Source organism: Doryrhamphus excisus, linkage group LG15 (genome assembly GCF_037039965.1).
Source record: "Doryrhamphus excisus strain RoL-2023G ecotype Guam linkage group LG15, RoL_Dexc_Guam_v1.1, whole genome shotgun sequence".
NCBI lineage: Eukaryota > Metazoa > Chordata > Actinopteri > Syngnathiformes > Syngnathidae > Doryrhamphus > Doryrhamphus excisus.
Window position 1 is genome coordinate 15,325,125 of NC_136371.1, and position 15,644 is coordinate 15,340,768.

The 15,644-nt window shown below is 42.2% G+C and overlaps 2 protein-coding genes across 6 annotated transcripts in view; both read right to left on the reverse strand.

Moving 5' to 3' along the window:
* The window catches only part of dmd (dystrophin), a 185,484-nt gene extending 181,834 nt beyond the window's left edge, over positions 1–3,650 (reverse strand). For all 5 annotated transcript variants that reach the window (XM_058052507.2, XM_058052503.2, XM_058052501.2 and 2 more), the window contains exon 1: positions 3,451–3,650. In XM_058052507.2, the coding sequence (XP_057908490.2) occupies positions 3,451–3,532 (82 nt within the window). In that variant the 5' untranslated portion in view covers positions 3,533–3,650. The remainder of the gene's footprint in view (positions 1–3,450) is intronic.
* Positions 3,651–8,692: 5,042 nt separating this feature from the next.
* LOC131104398 (transmembrane protein 47-like) lies at positions 8,693–15,644 on the reverse strand. The gene is made up of 3 exons (XM_058051515.2): positions 15,294–15,644; positions 9,079–9,219; positions 8,693–8,871 (listed from the first exon to the last, which is right to left on the reverse strand). Exons 1-3 carry the CDS (start codon positions 15,520–15,522, stop codon positions 8,693–8,695), a joined length of 549 nt encoding a protein of 182 aa, XP_057907498.1. The 5' UTR covers positions 15,523–15,644.

Below are 15,644 nucleotides of genomic sequence, written 5' to 3' on the forward strand. Positions count from 1 at the left end.
CCCCCCGGGGGGCCGGCTCCACAAACTCAGAAGCACTGGATTATCTAACTATCAAGCTAACTATCAAAAAAGCTAATATTTGAATATAGGTTCTTTATGTAATCAAATTATGACTGTGTTGTCAAGAAATGACATCACATGATGTACCAGACATTATCTTGCAATGTGGAATGTGAAATGTCTGCTTGATGGGGGGGGGCGCTGGGGGGTACGCTTGATTTAGCAACCAAGCGACGAGAGCCGACTTGGGTGGTCAAAGATTAAACAGGGAGGGGCAGACGACACCACAAATCAAAAAAGAAATGACATTTTTCTCATGACAAAGCGGCCAGAGCAACATGAGACAAAAAAAGGACACACGGGACCCGAAGGAGGCATGAATAAAACGATGGAGGCAAGGTGGCAAACTCCCAATAAGCTATCTGACACCACACACCAGCAGTCCCACAGGCCAGCTGACTGCTATTTCCAGCGTGAGATGACCCACCAGCTGTAGCCGTGGAGGTCGGCGTTGGAGGAAAGAGAGAGTGAGACAGTCTGTCTACTTTTTACCAGGACGCCATTCAAGGACGGCCACCATTTACAAGTTCTAAAAGAGGATGGCGTACCTCACCGCAACATGCCGCCATGGATTGAGTATCTACATCGCATAAACCTGACTTCACCAGCATCACTCATGCTTGTGTCAAAAACTAGACATTTTCCTGATGTGTCATGCAAAACGTTTCCAATCCAGCATTGGGTAATTAGCATAACGCCATTGTCACGGTTGGGGATGTACCATTTTATGTACTGTACACTTTTACACTTTGCAACCAAACTCCTTGAAAGGGGTTGGACCTCGTTCTGCGTTCTGCTCTGGAGTTTCAGCAGGGGCGAGGCAGCGGTCTGGTGTGTACTTACTACTACCCCCCACCCCCCAGACGGGTGTTGGAGAGCATCCACACTAGTGACTCCATAACAGGGAGACTGGGAGACTCCAGTCTCCAATATCGGCAGGAATATTCCCACCTGGAGGGGCGTGATTGGGAGAATCGGCCTCTCCAATCTAAACCTGAGCCGTGTTATGTGGTTGGATTTCTGCACCATTTTTGAACACAAGGATGTCCGTAAGTGGACCAATGGGACCCTAGACCAGATCATCAAAGTTGCGTCTTCATGTTTTGGACAAAGGGAGGAGGAGAGGGCATAGCTATCAACTGATCACCACTTGGTAATAAAGCTCATTAGATGTCAGGGTAAGGACGGGGTAAGGACGAGGTTAGGACGGGGTAAGGATGCGGTAAGGATGAGGCAAGGATGGGATAAGGACAGGGTAAGGATGGGATAAGGATGGGGTAAGGACAGGGTAAGGACAAGGTTAGGACGGGGTAAGGATGGGGTAAGGACAGGATAAGGATGGGATAAGGATGAGGTAAGGATGGGGTAAGGGCGGGGTAAGGATGGGGTAAGGACAGGATAAGGATGGGATAAGGATGGGGTAAGGATGGGGTAAGGAGGGGTAAGGACGGGGTAAGGACAAGGTTAGGACGAGGTAAGGACGGGGTAAGGATGAGGTAAGGACGGGATAAGGATGGGGTAAGGACAGGGTAAGGACGAGGTTAGGACCGGGTAAGGACAGGGTAAGGATGGGATAGGAATGGGGTAAGGAGGGGATAAGGATGGTGTAAAGACAGGGCAAGGATGGAGTAAGGATGGGATAAGGAGGGGATAGGGATGGTGTAAGGACAGGGCAAGGATGGAGTAAGGATGGTATAAGGATGGGATAAGGATATGGGGTAAGGATGGGGTAAGGATGGGGTAAGGATGGGGTAAGGATGAGGTAAGGACGGGGTAAGGATGGGATAAGGATGGGGTAAGGATGGGGTAAGGATGGGGTAAGGATGAGGTAAGGACGGGGTAAAAACGGGATAAGGATGGGATAAAGATGGGATAAGGATGGGATAAGGATGGGATAAGGATGGGGTAAGGATGGGGTAAGGATGGGGTAAGGATGAGGTAAGGACGGGGTAAGGACGAGGTAAGGACGGGGTAAGGATGGCTCTCACAGATACACATTTTAAAATATCTGGCCTTCATGGCTCTCTTAGCCAAAAAGGTTCCCGACCCCTGGGGTAGGGTAAGGTAAAGTAAGGTAAGGATGAGGCAAGGATGGGGTAAGGATGGGGTAAGGATGGGGTAAGGATGGGGTAAGGATGGGATAAGGATGGGATAAGGATGGGATAAGGATGGGGTAAGGATGGGGTAAGGATGAGGTAAGGATGGGATAAGGATGGGGTAAGGATGGGGTAAGGATGGGGTAAGGATGGGGTAAGGATGAGGTAAGGACGGGGTAAAAACGGGATAAGGATGGGATAAAGATGGGATAAGGATGGGATAAGGATGGGATAAGGATGGGGTAAGGATGGGGTAAGGATGGGGTAAGGATGAGGTAAGGACGGGGTAAGGACGAGGTAAGGACGGGGTAAGGACGGGATAAGGATGGGATAAGGATGGGGTAAGGATGAGGTAAGGACGGGGTAAGGACGAGGTAAGGACGGGGTAAGGACGGGATAAGGATGGGATAAGGATGGGGTAAGGATGGGATAAGGATGGGATAAGGATGGGGTAAGGATGGGGTAAAAAAGGGATAAGGACGGGATAAGGATGGGGTAAGGACGGGATAAGGACGGGGTAAGGATGGGGTAAGGATGGGGTAAGGATGGGGTAAGGAAGTTTGTCATGAGTTAACCACAGAGCGCCTGGAGTCCAAAAGGGGCCAATGATGTCACAGGAATGTGATGTCATCAAGGTCATACCACTCAAGCAAAACAAAGCCAAGTGCATTGTGGGATTTGTAGGATGCTGTTCAAGGCAAGCGCCAAAGTCAGAGGTGCCCAAACTTTTTTCCAACGAGGGCCATGAATGGGAGATAATATATGTGTGTTTATATACAATGTAACACCATAACACCATAACACCATAACACCATAACACCATAACACCATAACACCATAACACCATAACACCATAACACCATAACACCATAACACATAGAGGGCCATACTTTATATTTATATCATTTACATTTGAAATAAGGTTCATTAATGTGTTGATGTTATTTTTTCCATCAGAAATGATAACAATTGTAATATAATTGCAATATAGTTCCTAATTATCATAATGGATAGATAAGTCAAAGCAAAGCCAAATATGATAAATATGATATTTATTAGAGTCAGTTAAAGGGCAATTATGAATGATGGACTGATGAAGTTGATTCATTTGCAATTTTAGTTCAATAATTTGTGTATATGCACACTGATTTTTTTTCAAACATCTTTCTCTTATCTTTTAATAATATGTCACGGTCCCCAAATGGCCCCTGGGCCGCACTTTGGACACCCCTGCTTTAGCGTCTTAACAAGTTTCTAAACAAACACAAACACAATGAAAGTGATCTTGGTCTACCTGATCGACACTTGATGATCTCCCCGAACTCGTCCTCCACCGCCTCGTCGCAGTAGTCCTCGGGGCGCACAGCCTCCGCCATGGGTCTACAAGGAAACCGGGTCTAAAAGGCCCCCTTTGGGTCACACAGCCGGGTAGACCGAGTGAAGGTTGGACGGGTCGGATACACCGAACACTCCGGAACTGACAGCCACAGACTGGAATGGAACGGGAAGCGCGCGTAAAGGAGGGGAGCTCCGCGGAGAAGACGGGGACGAGGAGGAGGTGGACCCGGTTTAGTCTGTCAGACCCGAGCAGATGGAGGCGAGCAGGTGTACGGACCGGAGGGGCAGGGGGTTGTCGCAGCATTCCCATCTCGAAATAGTAAGTTGCCTGACGGTTCTGGTCTGCAGACGCCATGCGTAAAAGCCGCGCCAGACGCGTCACGGGAATTCTCTTTCCCGTATTTTAAACGGGAAGGGGCTGCTCACCTGTCAATATTTGTACTTTCTGGGGGAAAAAGGAAATTGCGGTGTTCCCGGCAGAAAAGAGGGGAGAGAGTTGATGGTGTAAACACCCAGCTGCCGACAGTGGTGTCACCTATTGCTGTGCTTTTATTGTGAAGTCCTGATATGACCTACAGGATGTTATGCCGGTGAAAATCACGGCTTGGCTGGTATACCTGTCATGTGAAATAAAATAATCATTTCAACTAAATACGTCTGTCCTCTGGTTTGTGCTACAATGTATTCATTTTTTTCAATTTACGCTACATTTCTAAACTGATTTTTTATTTTTTAAAATTTTCAATTTAATTTTTTTAATGTACTTCACTGTTCCATTTGTGCTAAATGTTGGAATTTGGCTGCATTTTTCAATTCAGTTACATTTTTCAATGCAATTTGTGCTAAACTTACACATTTTGCTACATTTTTAAACCTGCACTAATTTTTCAAAGTCATTTTAGAAATGTTGCTACATTTTACAATTTGGCTGCATTTTTAATTTTGCAAAATTTCTCAACGCGCTTTTAAAAGTTGTGCTAAAAGTTTTCAATTTTTTAAAATGTGTATTAATTTTTTCAATTTTAATAAAGTATTTTTAAAATTTAGCAAAATGTTTTAATTTGGTTGTATTTTTGTACAATTTGTCAATGCACTTTTAAAAGTTGTGCTAAAAGTTTTCAAATTTTTAAATGTGTATACATTTTTTCAATTTGAATAAAGTATTTTTGAAATTTAGCAAAATCTTTTAATGTTGTTGTATTTTTGTAATTTTGGACAATTTGTCAATGCACTTTTCAAATGTGCTAAAAGTATTTTTTTCATTTCATTTTTCATTAATTTTTAAATTTTGTAAAACATTTGAATGTGGCTGCTTTTTCCATTTTTTCAAAATTTTTATAGCACTTTTTAAATTTGTGCAAGTTTTTATTGTGCTTGATTGTGTGTAAAAATGTTTTATTTTTGCAAAATTTTAGAATTTGGCTTCATTTTTCAATTTTGCTAAATTCTCTAAAGCACTGTTAAGACTAGCGCTATATTAATTTTGCTAGTCAGGGTGGACGCCACAAATATTAATATCAAGTCGATACCAAGTAAACAAAGGGCCAGCGGATATAATATTGCATTGTGGACATAGCGGGGATGCACTTACTCGATACAACCAGCAGTGGGCAGTATTGCTACAGTTTTCAACGCTGCACTTAAGACACACATTTTTAAGTGTGAATCATGTTAATATTGTATGAGTTTGTTTTTTTAGAAAAATAATTTTTATAAGACTAATGCAACAAAGTAAAGCTATTTTTATACGGTTAAACAAGTACATTAAACAGTATATATTATATATCTTTACATATACTGCATACATTTGTTTTTACAGATTCTCCTCTAATTTCAAGTCCATCATTGACTTGATTTTGTGCTTTTAGGTAAAAAGTGGGCCAAAACCAATTTAAAAAAAACAATAAAAGACAAGCGTGAGTCTGTACAGATCTTTAATGTGTCAGTGTACAAAGAAATGCTAATTGATGACATCTCTACAAAGGCATCTAAAACATGCCAACGCACACACATGCACACGCATGCACACACTCCGCCGTCACTCAAGCCCACTCCCACACACGCCTCCTAAATCCCTGGGCACATCATTAGACAGTGTTACTCCCCAGCCGATGGGGAGTTTCTGCATAAAAGCATAATCCTCGCTCACAATTTCAAACCATATTCATTACCAAATGATCAAATGACCTGAGCTAAAACATACAAGATGTCGGCATCTTTCATACTGCCTTTTTGCATCTGAGGAACGTGACACAGTTCCAAATCAAAAGTGATGGGTTCAGACACCTTATTTCTGCCAGAACCTTTTTGAAGTGTGTAATTAAAAATCAAAGCATGTAGGTCATTCTTAACCCGTAGGAACCCACGGTGACACACTTGATGTCCTAAAAAGTAACTATTACACCGTGAATGTAGTATCCCTCCCCAAAAATACTGGTGCAATACAACCCAAAACTGCACCACGTAGACAATTCGGGTGTCAAAAGACCCAGAACCCGCATCGGTTTGAGTGTCAAAGGCTGATCTACGGCGCTGCTCAAGTACGCGTCTCTAGCAGGCTCACTGAGCTGTGACCAAATGCATCACTGTCATGGTGTCAGGAGAGTGTGTCTATCAGGTGATGCCGTCTTTATCCGTGACCCCCCCCCCCCATCCCACCCCCTCCAAGGCATCTGCGGCATGTGTCAAAGTGATGAAGGTTAGATGAGAAAAACAACATGATGATTGGACTTACGACTAACTGAAGGTTGACTGCCATCAATCACGGTAGGATTCGTACCTTGAGACTCCCATAAAAATGCTGTGGTGGGACTCCACTGTGGTACAGAATCCCTCCAAATGTCCTTGTCTGTGTCATGGTCTCCCGAATCCCGCTCCATCCTCCCAACAAGACCCGGAGTTATTTAAACCCCTCCACTTCTCCAGGATCTCAATCCCAATCCAGAGACAGCACTGAATTTCCCGGGTAAGAATCATGGACTTGGACATGGAGGTACTGAATGTTGGCTGTGTCCATGTCCATCTCGGACTAACTCTAAACCATACCTTGAGGGACCGTCCCAATCCACATACCCGGCGGGGTTGCCAAGATTGACAGACCCATTAATCGATAATCCCTCCAAATGTCCTGGTCTGCACCAAGGACGCCTCCCAGGAAGTATCCGGACAAGATAGGAACCGGGAAGGAGCATCGACTTGACTCAGACCTCCCCAACAATGACTTGACAACAAGATCCCAAGATACTTTATCGGGGTGAAACCTCACGCCCAATCCAAAAGGTTCAGTCCACCCATTTCTGTCTGAGAACCAGGACCTCATATTTGGAGATGCTGAGTCTCATCCCAGAAGTTTCACACTCGGCTCCAAACCGCCCTTGGTCTACAAATTCTGCCCAATTAATGAACAGAATCTGCGACACAACCAACATTCATTGGGTCATCAATATAGTCATCCATCTTGGATCCGATGTTGAGTCATGGGGGCGGCAGAGTAGCCCAGACTTCACTGTTCCCGGGTACTTCCCGATGGATCCCGAGGTATTCCCCGGCCAGTTGAGAGACACAAGCCACGTTTACATGGACCCAAACGGAAAGAATCTAACCTATGTATACACCTCATTCCGAAAGAAAAGTGCCAATTCGAATTAATATATAATCGGATTCACAAGGGTGGAATATTCCTTTCCCCAATCCGATTGAGGTATCTTGTACCCGTTCAAAAAAAAGTTCGTTTTTTATATGAAAATATAGTAAATAAATATTTATAATTATTTTTATAATGCATACATTTTAATATTTTTAAATAAAAATTATTTTATTAATTCATAATTTTATTTTATTCATTCAACAATGATGATTATGATAATTATTATGATTATTTTATACATTTTTGTATATTTCAAATGTTAAAATTGTCAAACTAATATACGTATATATTCTAATATAGATATGTAATTAATATTGACATTGACATATTGACATATAATATTAATGTTAATGTTAATGTTAATGTTGATATTGATGTTAATGTTAATGTTAATGTTAATGTTAATGTTAATGTTAATGCTAATGTTAATGTTAATGTTAATGTTAATGTTAATGTTAATGTTAATGTTAATGTTAATGTTAATGTTAATGTTAATGTTAATGTTAATATTATTAATATTAATATTAATATTAATTTTATTTATATATTTTTATTTAATTTTATTTATATTTTTTTTTACATTTTTTATTTATATTCCAATGTAATTTTAAATCATGTAATCATCATAATTTACTTGGAATTATTCTTTGAAAAAAATTCATTAAATATTTTAGGGATGCCCAATAATTATCGGTATAAAATGTGATATCGGTCGATATCGCTTTCAGATTTTTTCCAGATCATGAAAAACAATATTTGTGTTCATTCCACCACGTGACAACATGATATATGTCATGTTACACATATCGGTATCGGCTGATATCGGTATCAGAAATTTAGAGTTTTGGGCAAAAAAGCCAGTATCGGACATCCCTAATATGCCCAATGGCGGAAACTCATATCGGTCGCTTAAACCAAAGCATCGGTGAGGGTAGGAACATGAAAGCTTTGCCTTCCGACTCGGCTCCCGAATCCCACTCCATCCTTCCAACAAGACCCGGAGGTATTTAAACTCCTCCACTTCTCCAGGATCTCAATCACGACCCAGAGACAGCACTGAATTTCCCGGGTAAGAATCATGGACTTGGACATGGAAGTACTGAATGTTGGTTGTGTCCATGTCCATCTCGGACCAACTCTAAACCAGACCTTGAGGGACCGTCCCAATCCACGTACCCGACAGGGTTGCCAAGATTGACAGACCCATTAATCGATAGCAGAGATAGCGATCTGACCCTGATGATGGTGGAACCATAGCACGTTGCCCCCCCCCCCCCCCCCCCTCCCGCGGTAAAAATGACGGTACGATGAAAGTTTGTCACATGACTATGCAGTAAGAATTGGTGTGTGCCACCATGACGCACCCCACCCCCGGGCCCCAATGCTGGGAAAACACGGCGTTCAATAAATACATCAGAGTCTGAAGTCTTCTTCAAGGATCGATTGGTTTCTTTCGGCCTGCATGGCAGCACGGACGCAGACGTGTCAATTTGATGCAACAATGCTTGAGTTCAAGCCCCAAACCCTAATCCCACCACCCCCGATCCCCACCCTAGTAGTATTCCTCATAGCTCTTTGGGTTGAGGCAGTAAAGAACGCCGGCGCCGAAGGAGAAGATGGTCCCGCCCCAGGCCAGGCCGTAGCCCCAGTTGAACTCGTGATAAATCTTCAGATTGCTGCTCTCGATGAACTTGACGGGGTACAGGACCAGGCCGCAAGTCTGCAGGACCACTAGGGAAGGAAAACAGGTTCCTGTCAATATCGGATCAACCGTTACATAACCGGGCGTTCAGACCGGGACCTGGTAGGTAGGCACTGCAGGATCTCAATCAATGCCGACTGCGCTCCCAACTCCCTTGACATCATTAACCAACCTGTCATTCCGGGCTGGAGCAGGACTAATGACTAAATACTATCTACATATACCTGTATACAAACCTGTGGCTAACAGCATGAACGCGACGGGGCCGTAGAATCGCCACCTGGTGCCGATGCACACGGCCACCAGCGCCACCAGGAACGACATCAGCACCAGGGCGGCGCCCCCTAACAACAGCGCCAATGTGACCAGCTGCCAGTCTGGAAAAGACACACAAGGAAATAACAGTTTGTGGGAATTGCTTAAACACTAAAACATAAACAAAAACAGTACAGTAGTACATTTAAATACTTATACTTCATCTATGGGATCGGTATCGATCGGTATTGGTATCGATTTCACTCATGGTGGATATAAAACATGGTATCGGGATCGGCAGCATCAAACTCTATACACTGTATAAATATTTTTTAAATTATTTCATGCGGTAGTCCCGACACAAGATGCTCATACTGTAGTGTACATTTAGATTTATAGACGTTTTTATTATATAAAAATATAGTAAAAAAATTTATTATTATTATTATTTTTATAATGCAGAATTTTTTTTATATTTTTAAATAAAAATAATTTTATTAATTCAGAATTTTATTTTATTCATTAAACAGTGATGATAATAATTATTATGATTATTATAATTATTTTATACATATTTGTATATTTCAAATTATTGTATATTTATACAATTGTATATTGTATATTTAAAATTGTCAAACTAATATATATATATATTATAATATAGATATGTAATTAATTAATATTAATATATCTATTAATATTAATATTGTTATATTAATGTTAATTTTATTTATATTTTTTATTTAATTTTATTTATATATATTTGATATTTTTTATTTATATTAAAATGTCATTTTAAATCATTTAAATCATAATTTAATTGGAATTATTCTTTGAAAAAAATGCCATTATATATTTTAGGGCTGTCCGATAATTATCGGCTCGATATCAGTATAAAATGTGATAATGGTCGATATCGCTTTCAGATTTTTTCCAGATCATGAAAAACAATATTTTTAAAAATGCTGTATACAACACACACGTGTTAATTCCACCACATGATAACATGATATATGTCATGTTACACATATCGGTATGGGCTGATATCGGTATCGGAAATTGAGAGTTTTTGGGGAAAAAGCCATTATCGGGCATGTATTATTATTATTATTATCCCTAATATGTTGTATTATGAGGCGGGGTCCACCCCAGACTGATGGCCAGCCAATCACAGGGCACATATAGACAAATGTATTAGATTATTATTAAATATAGTCTATATTTGTCAACACAGGATAACTGAGTTTTTTACTTCATTTTTTTTCATTTTTGCTGAAGGTTTTGAGAAAAGCGACATCGGTTTCGAGAAATGTTGTTCAAACAATCTGGGGAGGAAAATAAATGTAAGTTGCTTCTTGAAGAACATTATGAAATTGGTCCAAAATAGATCATCGCTGCTCTAAAAATAAAACAACGAATCCACACATGATCCAAAGATATCTCATACCTGCAACACGGATGCGCATCAAAAGCAATAAAGCGGCAGCCGCTTCAAAAATAGAATTGATGTCGGGAAAGAAGTGGACAAAAGTGCACGGAGGCGAGGAAATGACAGCAGGAATGAGGAGGGAATGGAGGATTCTTTTGATGGCGAGGAGGCTGCAGCATGGAAAGCTGAAAATGAAAGCGGCAGTGAAGTAAGAAGAAAATAAAAGAGTGGATGAAGCTGAGTAAAAGTGAAAGTGAAAATGAAGAGCGGCTGCACTTAGTACACCCAAGTTGACAAAAAGCCTGCACTAAGAAAAAAGCTGTGCTTGCCATATTTATAGATAGTAGCAGTGTAGATGTGCACTTAAATAGCACTTGTCCCACATTGCTACATCCTTTTTGCTCCCTCTTTTCTCCGCCCGCATCGAAGCAAACGCTGGACGTCAGTTGAGAAGAAAACAATCATCTCTACGGTCTGCGTATCGCAATTTCTCATTTTTCATATCATTTTGGAATCTTTCCTTCAATGAGATCGTTCTCTTATTCATGCCAACTTCCCTTTAAGGCCGCCGCCTGGTTGGGTCTGAGTAATAGCCCCCCTGCTGGTTGCAGCCAAGCAGTTCATTCATTCATTCATTTTCTACCGCTTTTTCCTCACGAGGGTCGCAGGGGGTGCTGGAGCCTATCCCAGCTGTCTTCGGGCGAGAGGCGGGGTAGACCCTGGACTGGTGGCCAGCCAATCACAGGGCACATATAGACAAACAACCATTCACACTCACATTCATACCTATGGACAATTTGGAGTCACCAATTAACCTAGCATGTTTTTGGAATGTGGGAGGAAACCGGAGTAGCCGGAGAAAACCCACGCATGCACGGGGAGAACATGCAAACTCCACACAGAGCTGAGTGGTGGTAGTGTGATGGTATGGGGCTGTTTTACTACTTCAGGACCTGGAAACTATTTCTAAAGCTTTGGGACTCCAGCAAACCACAGCGAGAGTCATTATCCACAAAAGGTAAAAACATGGAAGAGTGGTGAATCTTCCCTAGGGGTGGCCGGCCAACCAAAATGACCCTTAGAGCGCAGTGACCACTCATCCAAGAGGTCACAAAAGACCCCACAACAACATCCAAAGAACTGCCGGCCCACACTTGCCACAGTTCTACCAACAGTAAAATATGATTGTGGTAGTGTGATGGTCTAGGTTTGTTTTGCTGCTTCAGGACCTGGAAGACTTGCTGTGTTAAATGGACGCCATTTCTAAAGCTTTGGGACTCCAGCAAACCACAGCGAGAGTCATTATCCACAAAAGGTAAAAACGTGGAACAGTGGTGAATCTTCCCTAGTAGTGGCCGGCCAACCAAATTGACCCAGAGAGTGCAGTGACAATTAGGATAAGAGGTCACAAAAGATCCCACAACAACATCCAAAGAAATGCCGGCCCACACTTGCCACAGTTATACCAACAGTAAAATACGGTGGTGGTAGTGTGATGGTCTGGGGCTGTTTTGCTGCTTCAGGACCTGGAAGACTTGCTGTGATAAATTGAACCATTAATCCTTCTGAAGGAGAATGTCCGGCCATCTGTTGGTGACCTCAAACTGAAACCAACTTGGGTTCTTCAGCAGGACAATGATCCTAAACACACCAGCAAGTCCACCTCTGAATGGCTGAAGAAAAACCAAATGAAGACTTTGGAGTGGCCTAGTCCGAGTCCTGAGATGCTGTACCATGACCTTAAAAAGGCTTCATGCAGGAAAAGCCTCCAATGTGGCTGAATGACAACAATTCTGCAAAGTTGAGTGGGCCAAAAACGCTGGAAGAGACTCAATGCAAGTTATCACTTGATTGCAGTTGCTGCTGCTAAGGGTGGCCCAACCAGGTATTAGCTTTAGGGGGGATCACTTTTCCACACAGGGCCATGCAGGTTTTGATCTTTTAAAATAAAGATGGATGGCACAGGAGTCTGATAAGGAAAGATTAGAAGCAGAGGAAGCTGGAAATGACAAAAAAGAGCCTTATTTTGAAATGCACACGGTGACAGGTATGGCTTGAAATATAGTTCATGTACCACTTTGATGGTGAGAGGGAGAACGTACTCATATTTACTTCATTTGCGCATAGCAAAATGAGAGATCTTGGGTTGTTTCAGCACCATCAGATGCTGAATGTAATCTGAATGTTCCTCGCTAGTTCCCTTTCCTGTTTGCCACAACTGAATGCAGCCTCATTTCCCATACAAACAAATACAAACACCCATCTCTGGGGACTTGGGAGGGAGGGGGTTTCTGATGGAAATGGCAGGGATGGGGCGTGACCTAAGGGATGCGGAGAGGAAAGGAGAAGAGGGATTGGATTGGTGGCCCTAAAGTGTGGACACATGACCAAAAAGGCATACATGATAGTTTTTAATTATTTTGTATTAAAAACATAGATCATACATTAATACATTTTTGTATAATTGTTTTATTGTTGCCCTGTGATTGGCTGGCGACCAGTCCAGGGTGTACCCCGCCTCTTGCCCGAAGACAGCTGGGATAGGCTCCAGCACCCTCGCAAACCTCGTGAGGATAAGCGGTAGAAAATGAATAAATGTTTTGTTTTAGGCTGCACTGTGGTCTAGTGGTTAGCACGCAGACCTCACAGCTAGAAGACCCGAGTTCAATCCCACCCTCAGCCATCTCTGTGTGGAGTTTTCCATGTTCTCCCCGGTGCATGTGTGGGTTTTCTCCGGGTACTCCGGTTTCCTCCCACATTCCAAAAAACATGCTAGGTTAATTGGCGACTCCAAATTGTCCATAGGTATGAATGTGAGTGTGAATGGTTGTTTGTCTATATGTGCCCTGTGATTGGCTGGCCACCAGTCCAGGGTGTACTCCGCCTCTCGCCCGAAGACAGCTGGGATAGGCTCCAGCACCCCCGCGACCCTTGTGAGAATAAGCGTTAGAAATTAATGAATGAGTATTAATATTTTGATCTTTTTCATTGAAATGTTCTAATATAGATCTATTCTTATTTATATTGTTGCATATTGTATTATCTGTGTGTATGCTTGGGAATAATTGAACAGATCGTGCGTGTGCAACGACAGACATAAGAGTGCGACATGAAATATTCACATGGCCCTCAGAAGAGACTGTCCGCAAATAGGTCAGCTCTAAGTGGTCACACACACACACACACACACACACACACACACACACACACACACACACACACACACACACACGTAGGATGCCAGCAGTAGACAGTGTTGACATATCTTGCGTGAAGTGTGCTTGTGAGTGAAATGCCTCCTAAAATGAACTTTATGGTGTCCTTGTAATTAGCCCCCAGTGTGCAGTGGCAGTAAATTAAGGCTGTAACTAAAAAGGCTCACAAACTCCAGATGAAGCATCTCTCAACCAATCACAGAAGAATTAGGGGGAAAATATGCAGTGGAAGTCATCCCAAAATGAATCCTTATGATATTATCCATCCATTTTCTATGTCGCTTATCCTCACGAGGGTCGTCGGGGTATGCTGGAGCCTATCCCAGCCAATCACAGGGCACATAAAGATAAACAACCATTCATACCTATGGACAATTTGGAGTCGCCAATTAACCTAACATGTTAGACTACCTGGAAAAAAAACATGCAAACTCCACTCAGAGATGCCAGGCAAGGAATCGAACCCGATATCCTGACTGTATGACCTGCATATTAACCACGATGCGGGGATATAGTATCAATAAATAATAATTAGAATGATCTGAAGTTCTCATGCAACCAATAATCCAATCAGTCGGACCCGCTGCTCGTTGAGAAGAGCCATACATGCTTTCGTAGCAAACTCGTTTTCACCGTGGGTCACATCGAGGGTGGCCTGTAACTCGGAATCGCCTCGTGATATTAGACATTTGTTTATTATTATTATTATTACATTAGACATTTGTTTTTATTATTATTATTATTATTATTATTATTATTATTATTATTATTATTATTATTATTATTATTATTATTATTATTATTATTATTACATTAGACATTTGTTTTTATTATTATTATTACATTAGACATTTGCTTTTTTATTATTATATTAGAAATTTGACTATTTTGGGGTGGCACGGCGGTCTAGTGGTTAGCGCGCAGACCTCACAGCTAGGAGACCAGGGTTCAATTCCCTGGTACTCCGGTTTCCTCCCACATTCCAAAAACATGCTAGGTTAATTGGCGACTCCAAATTGTCCATAGGTATGAATGTGAGTGTGAATGGTTGTTTGTCTATATGTGCCCTGTGATTGGCTGGCCACCAGTCCAGGGTGTACCCCACCTCTCGCCCGAAGACAGCTGGGATAGGCTCCAGCAACCCTCGTGAGGAAAATGAATGAATGACTATTTTGATTGTCTATTTTGTTTCAGTTTCATGTAAATATATTTTTAAATGTAAATAAAATCAAATGAATAATAATTATGAAATGAGGTGCAAGTGTGGGTATAAATGTCTATGCATGCATAGTTGAGCACGTGTGTCAGGTTTATAATATTTATATAATATTTATGTTTAAACATTACAAAAACAAATATATATAAATATAGATTTTGTAATAATTTCATGTGAAAGGTGCCCTTTTTTTGCCCCTCTTTTAAATGTTCGTGCACGTGCCTGTGTTAAGTGTGCACGTATAAGTGTGTAAGTGCGCAAAATTAAGTGTTAAAATGTTCGTTCACGTGCCCGTGTTAAGTGTGCAAGTGCGCAAAATGAAGTGTCCTTCCTTACCTGAGCCGAGCGTGCTGCTGCACTGCCACTTGTCGGTACCGGTCGGCTTCCAGCAGGACTCCCACAGGGACAGGTAGTACTGGTCGTCCGCCGTCACCCACGCAGGACTCATTACGGCGCCGATGTCCAGGCACAACGCCAGGAAGACGCACACCAGCCCGACCAGCTTGATCGGCGTCAGCGTGGAGCGGCGCGCCGACTGCTCGGTGTCGGTGACAGCAGAGGACATGTCCGGGCCGGAGAGGCGAGGAGGTGAAGAAAAGTGTTGTTTTGTTTTGGGGGGGTTGTCTTCCTCCGCTGGGTGACGCCGCACCCGCCTTGCCTTGCGCGCCGGACGGCAGCTATGCCTTG

What these genes read in the sequence shown, in the direction of transcription:
- LOC131104398 (XM_058051515.2), bottom strand. Translation starts at nt 15,522, where the DNA reads ATGTCCTCTGCTGTCACCGACACCGAGCAGTCGGCGCGCCGCTCCACG. An exon ending in CAGCAGCACGCTCGGCTCAG is followed by an intron (nt 9,220 to 15,293) that starts GTAAGGAAGGAC and finishes TGTCTTTTCCAG; the next exon opens with ACTGGCAGCTGGTCACATTG. An exon ending in GTTCATGCTGTTAGCCACAG is followed by an intron (nt 8,872 to 9,078) that starts GTTTGTATACAG and finishes TTCCTTCCCTAG; the next exon opens with TGGTCCTGCAGACTTGCGGC.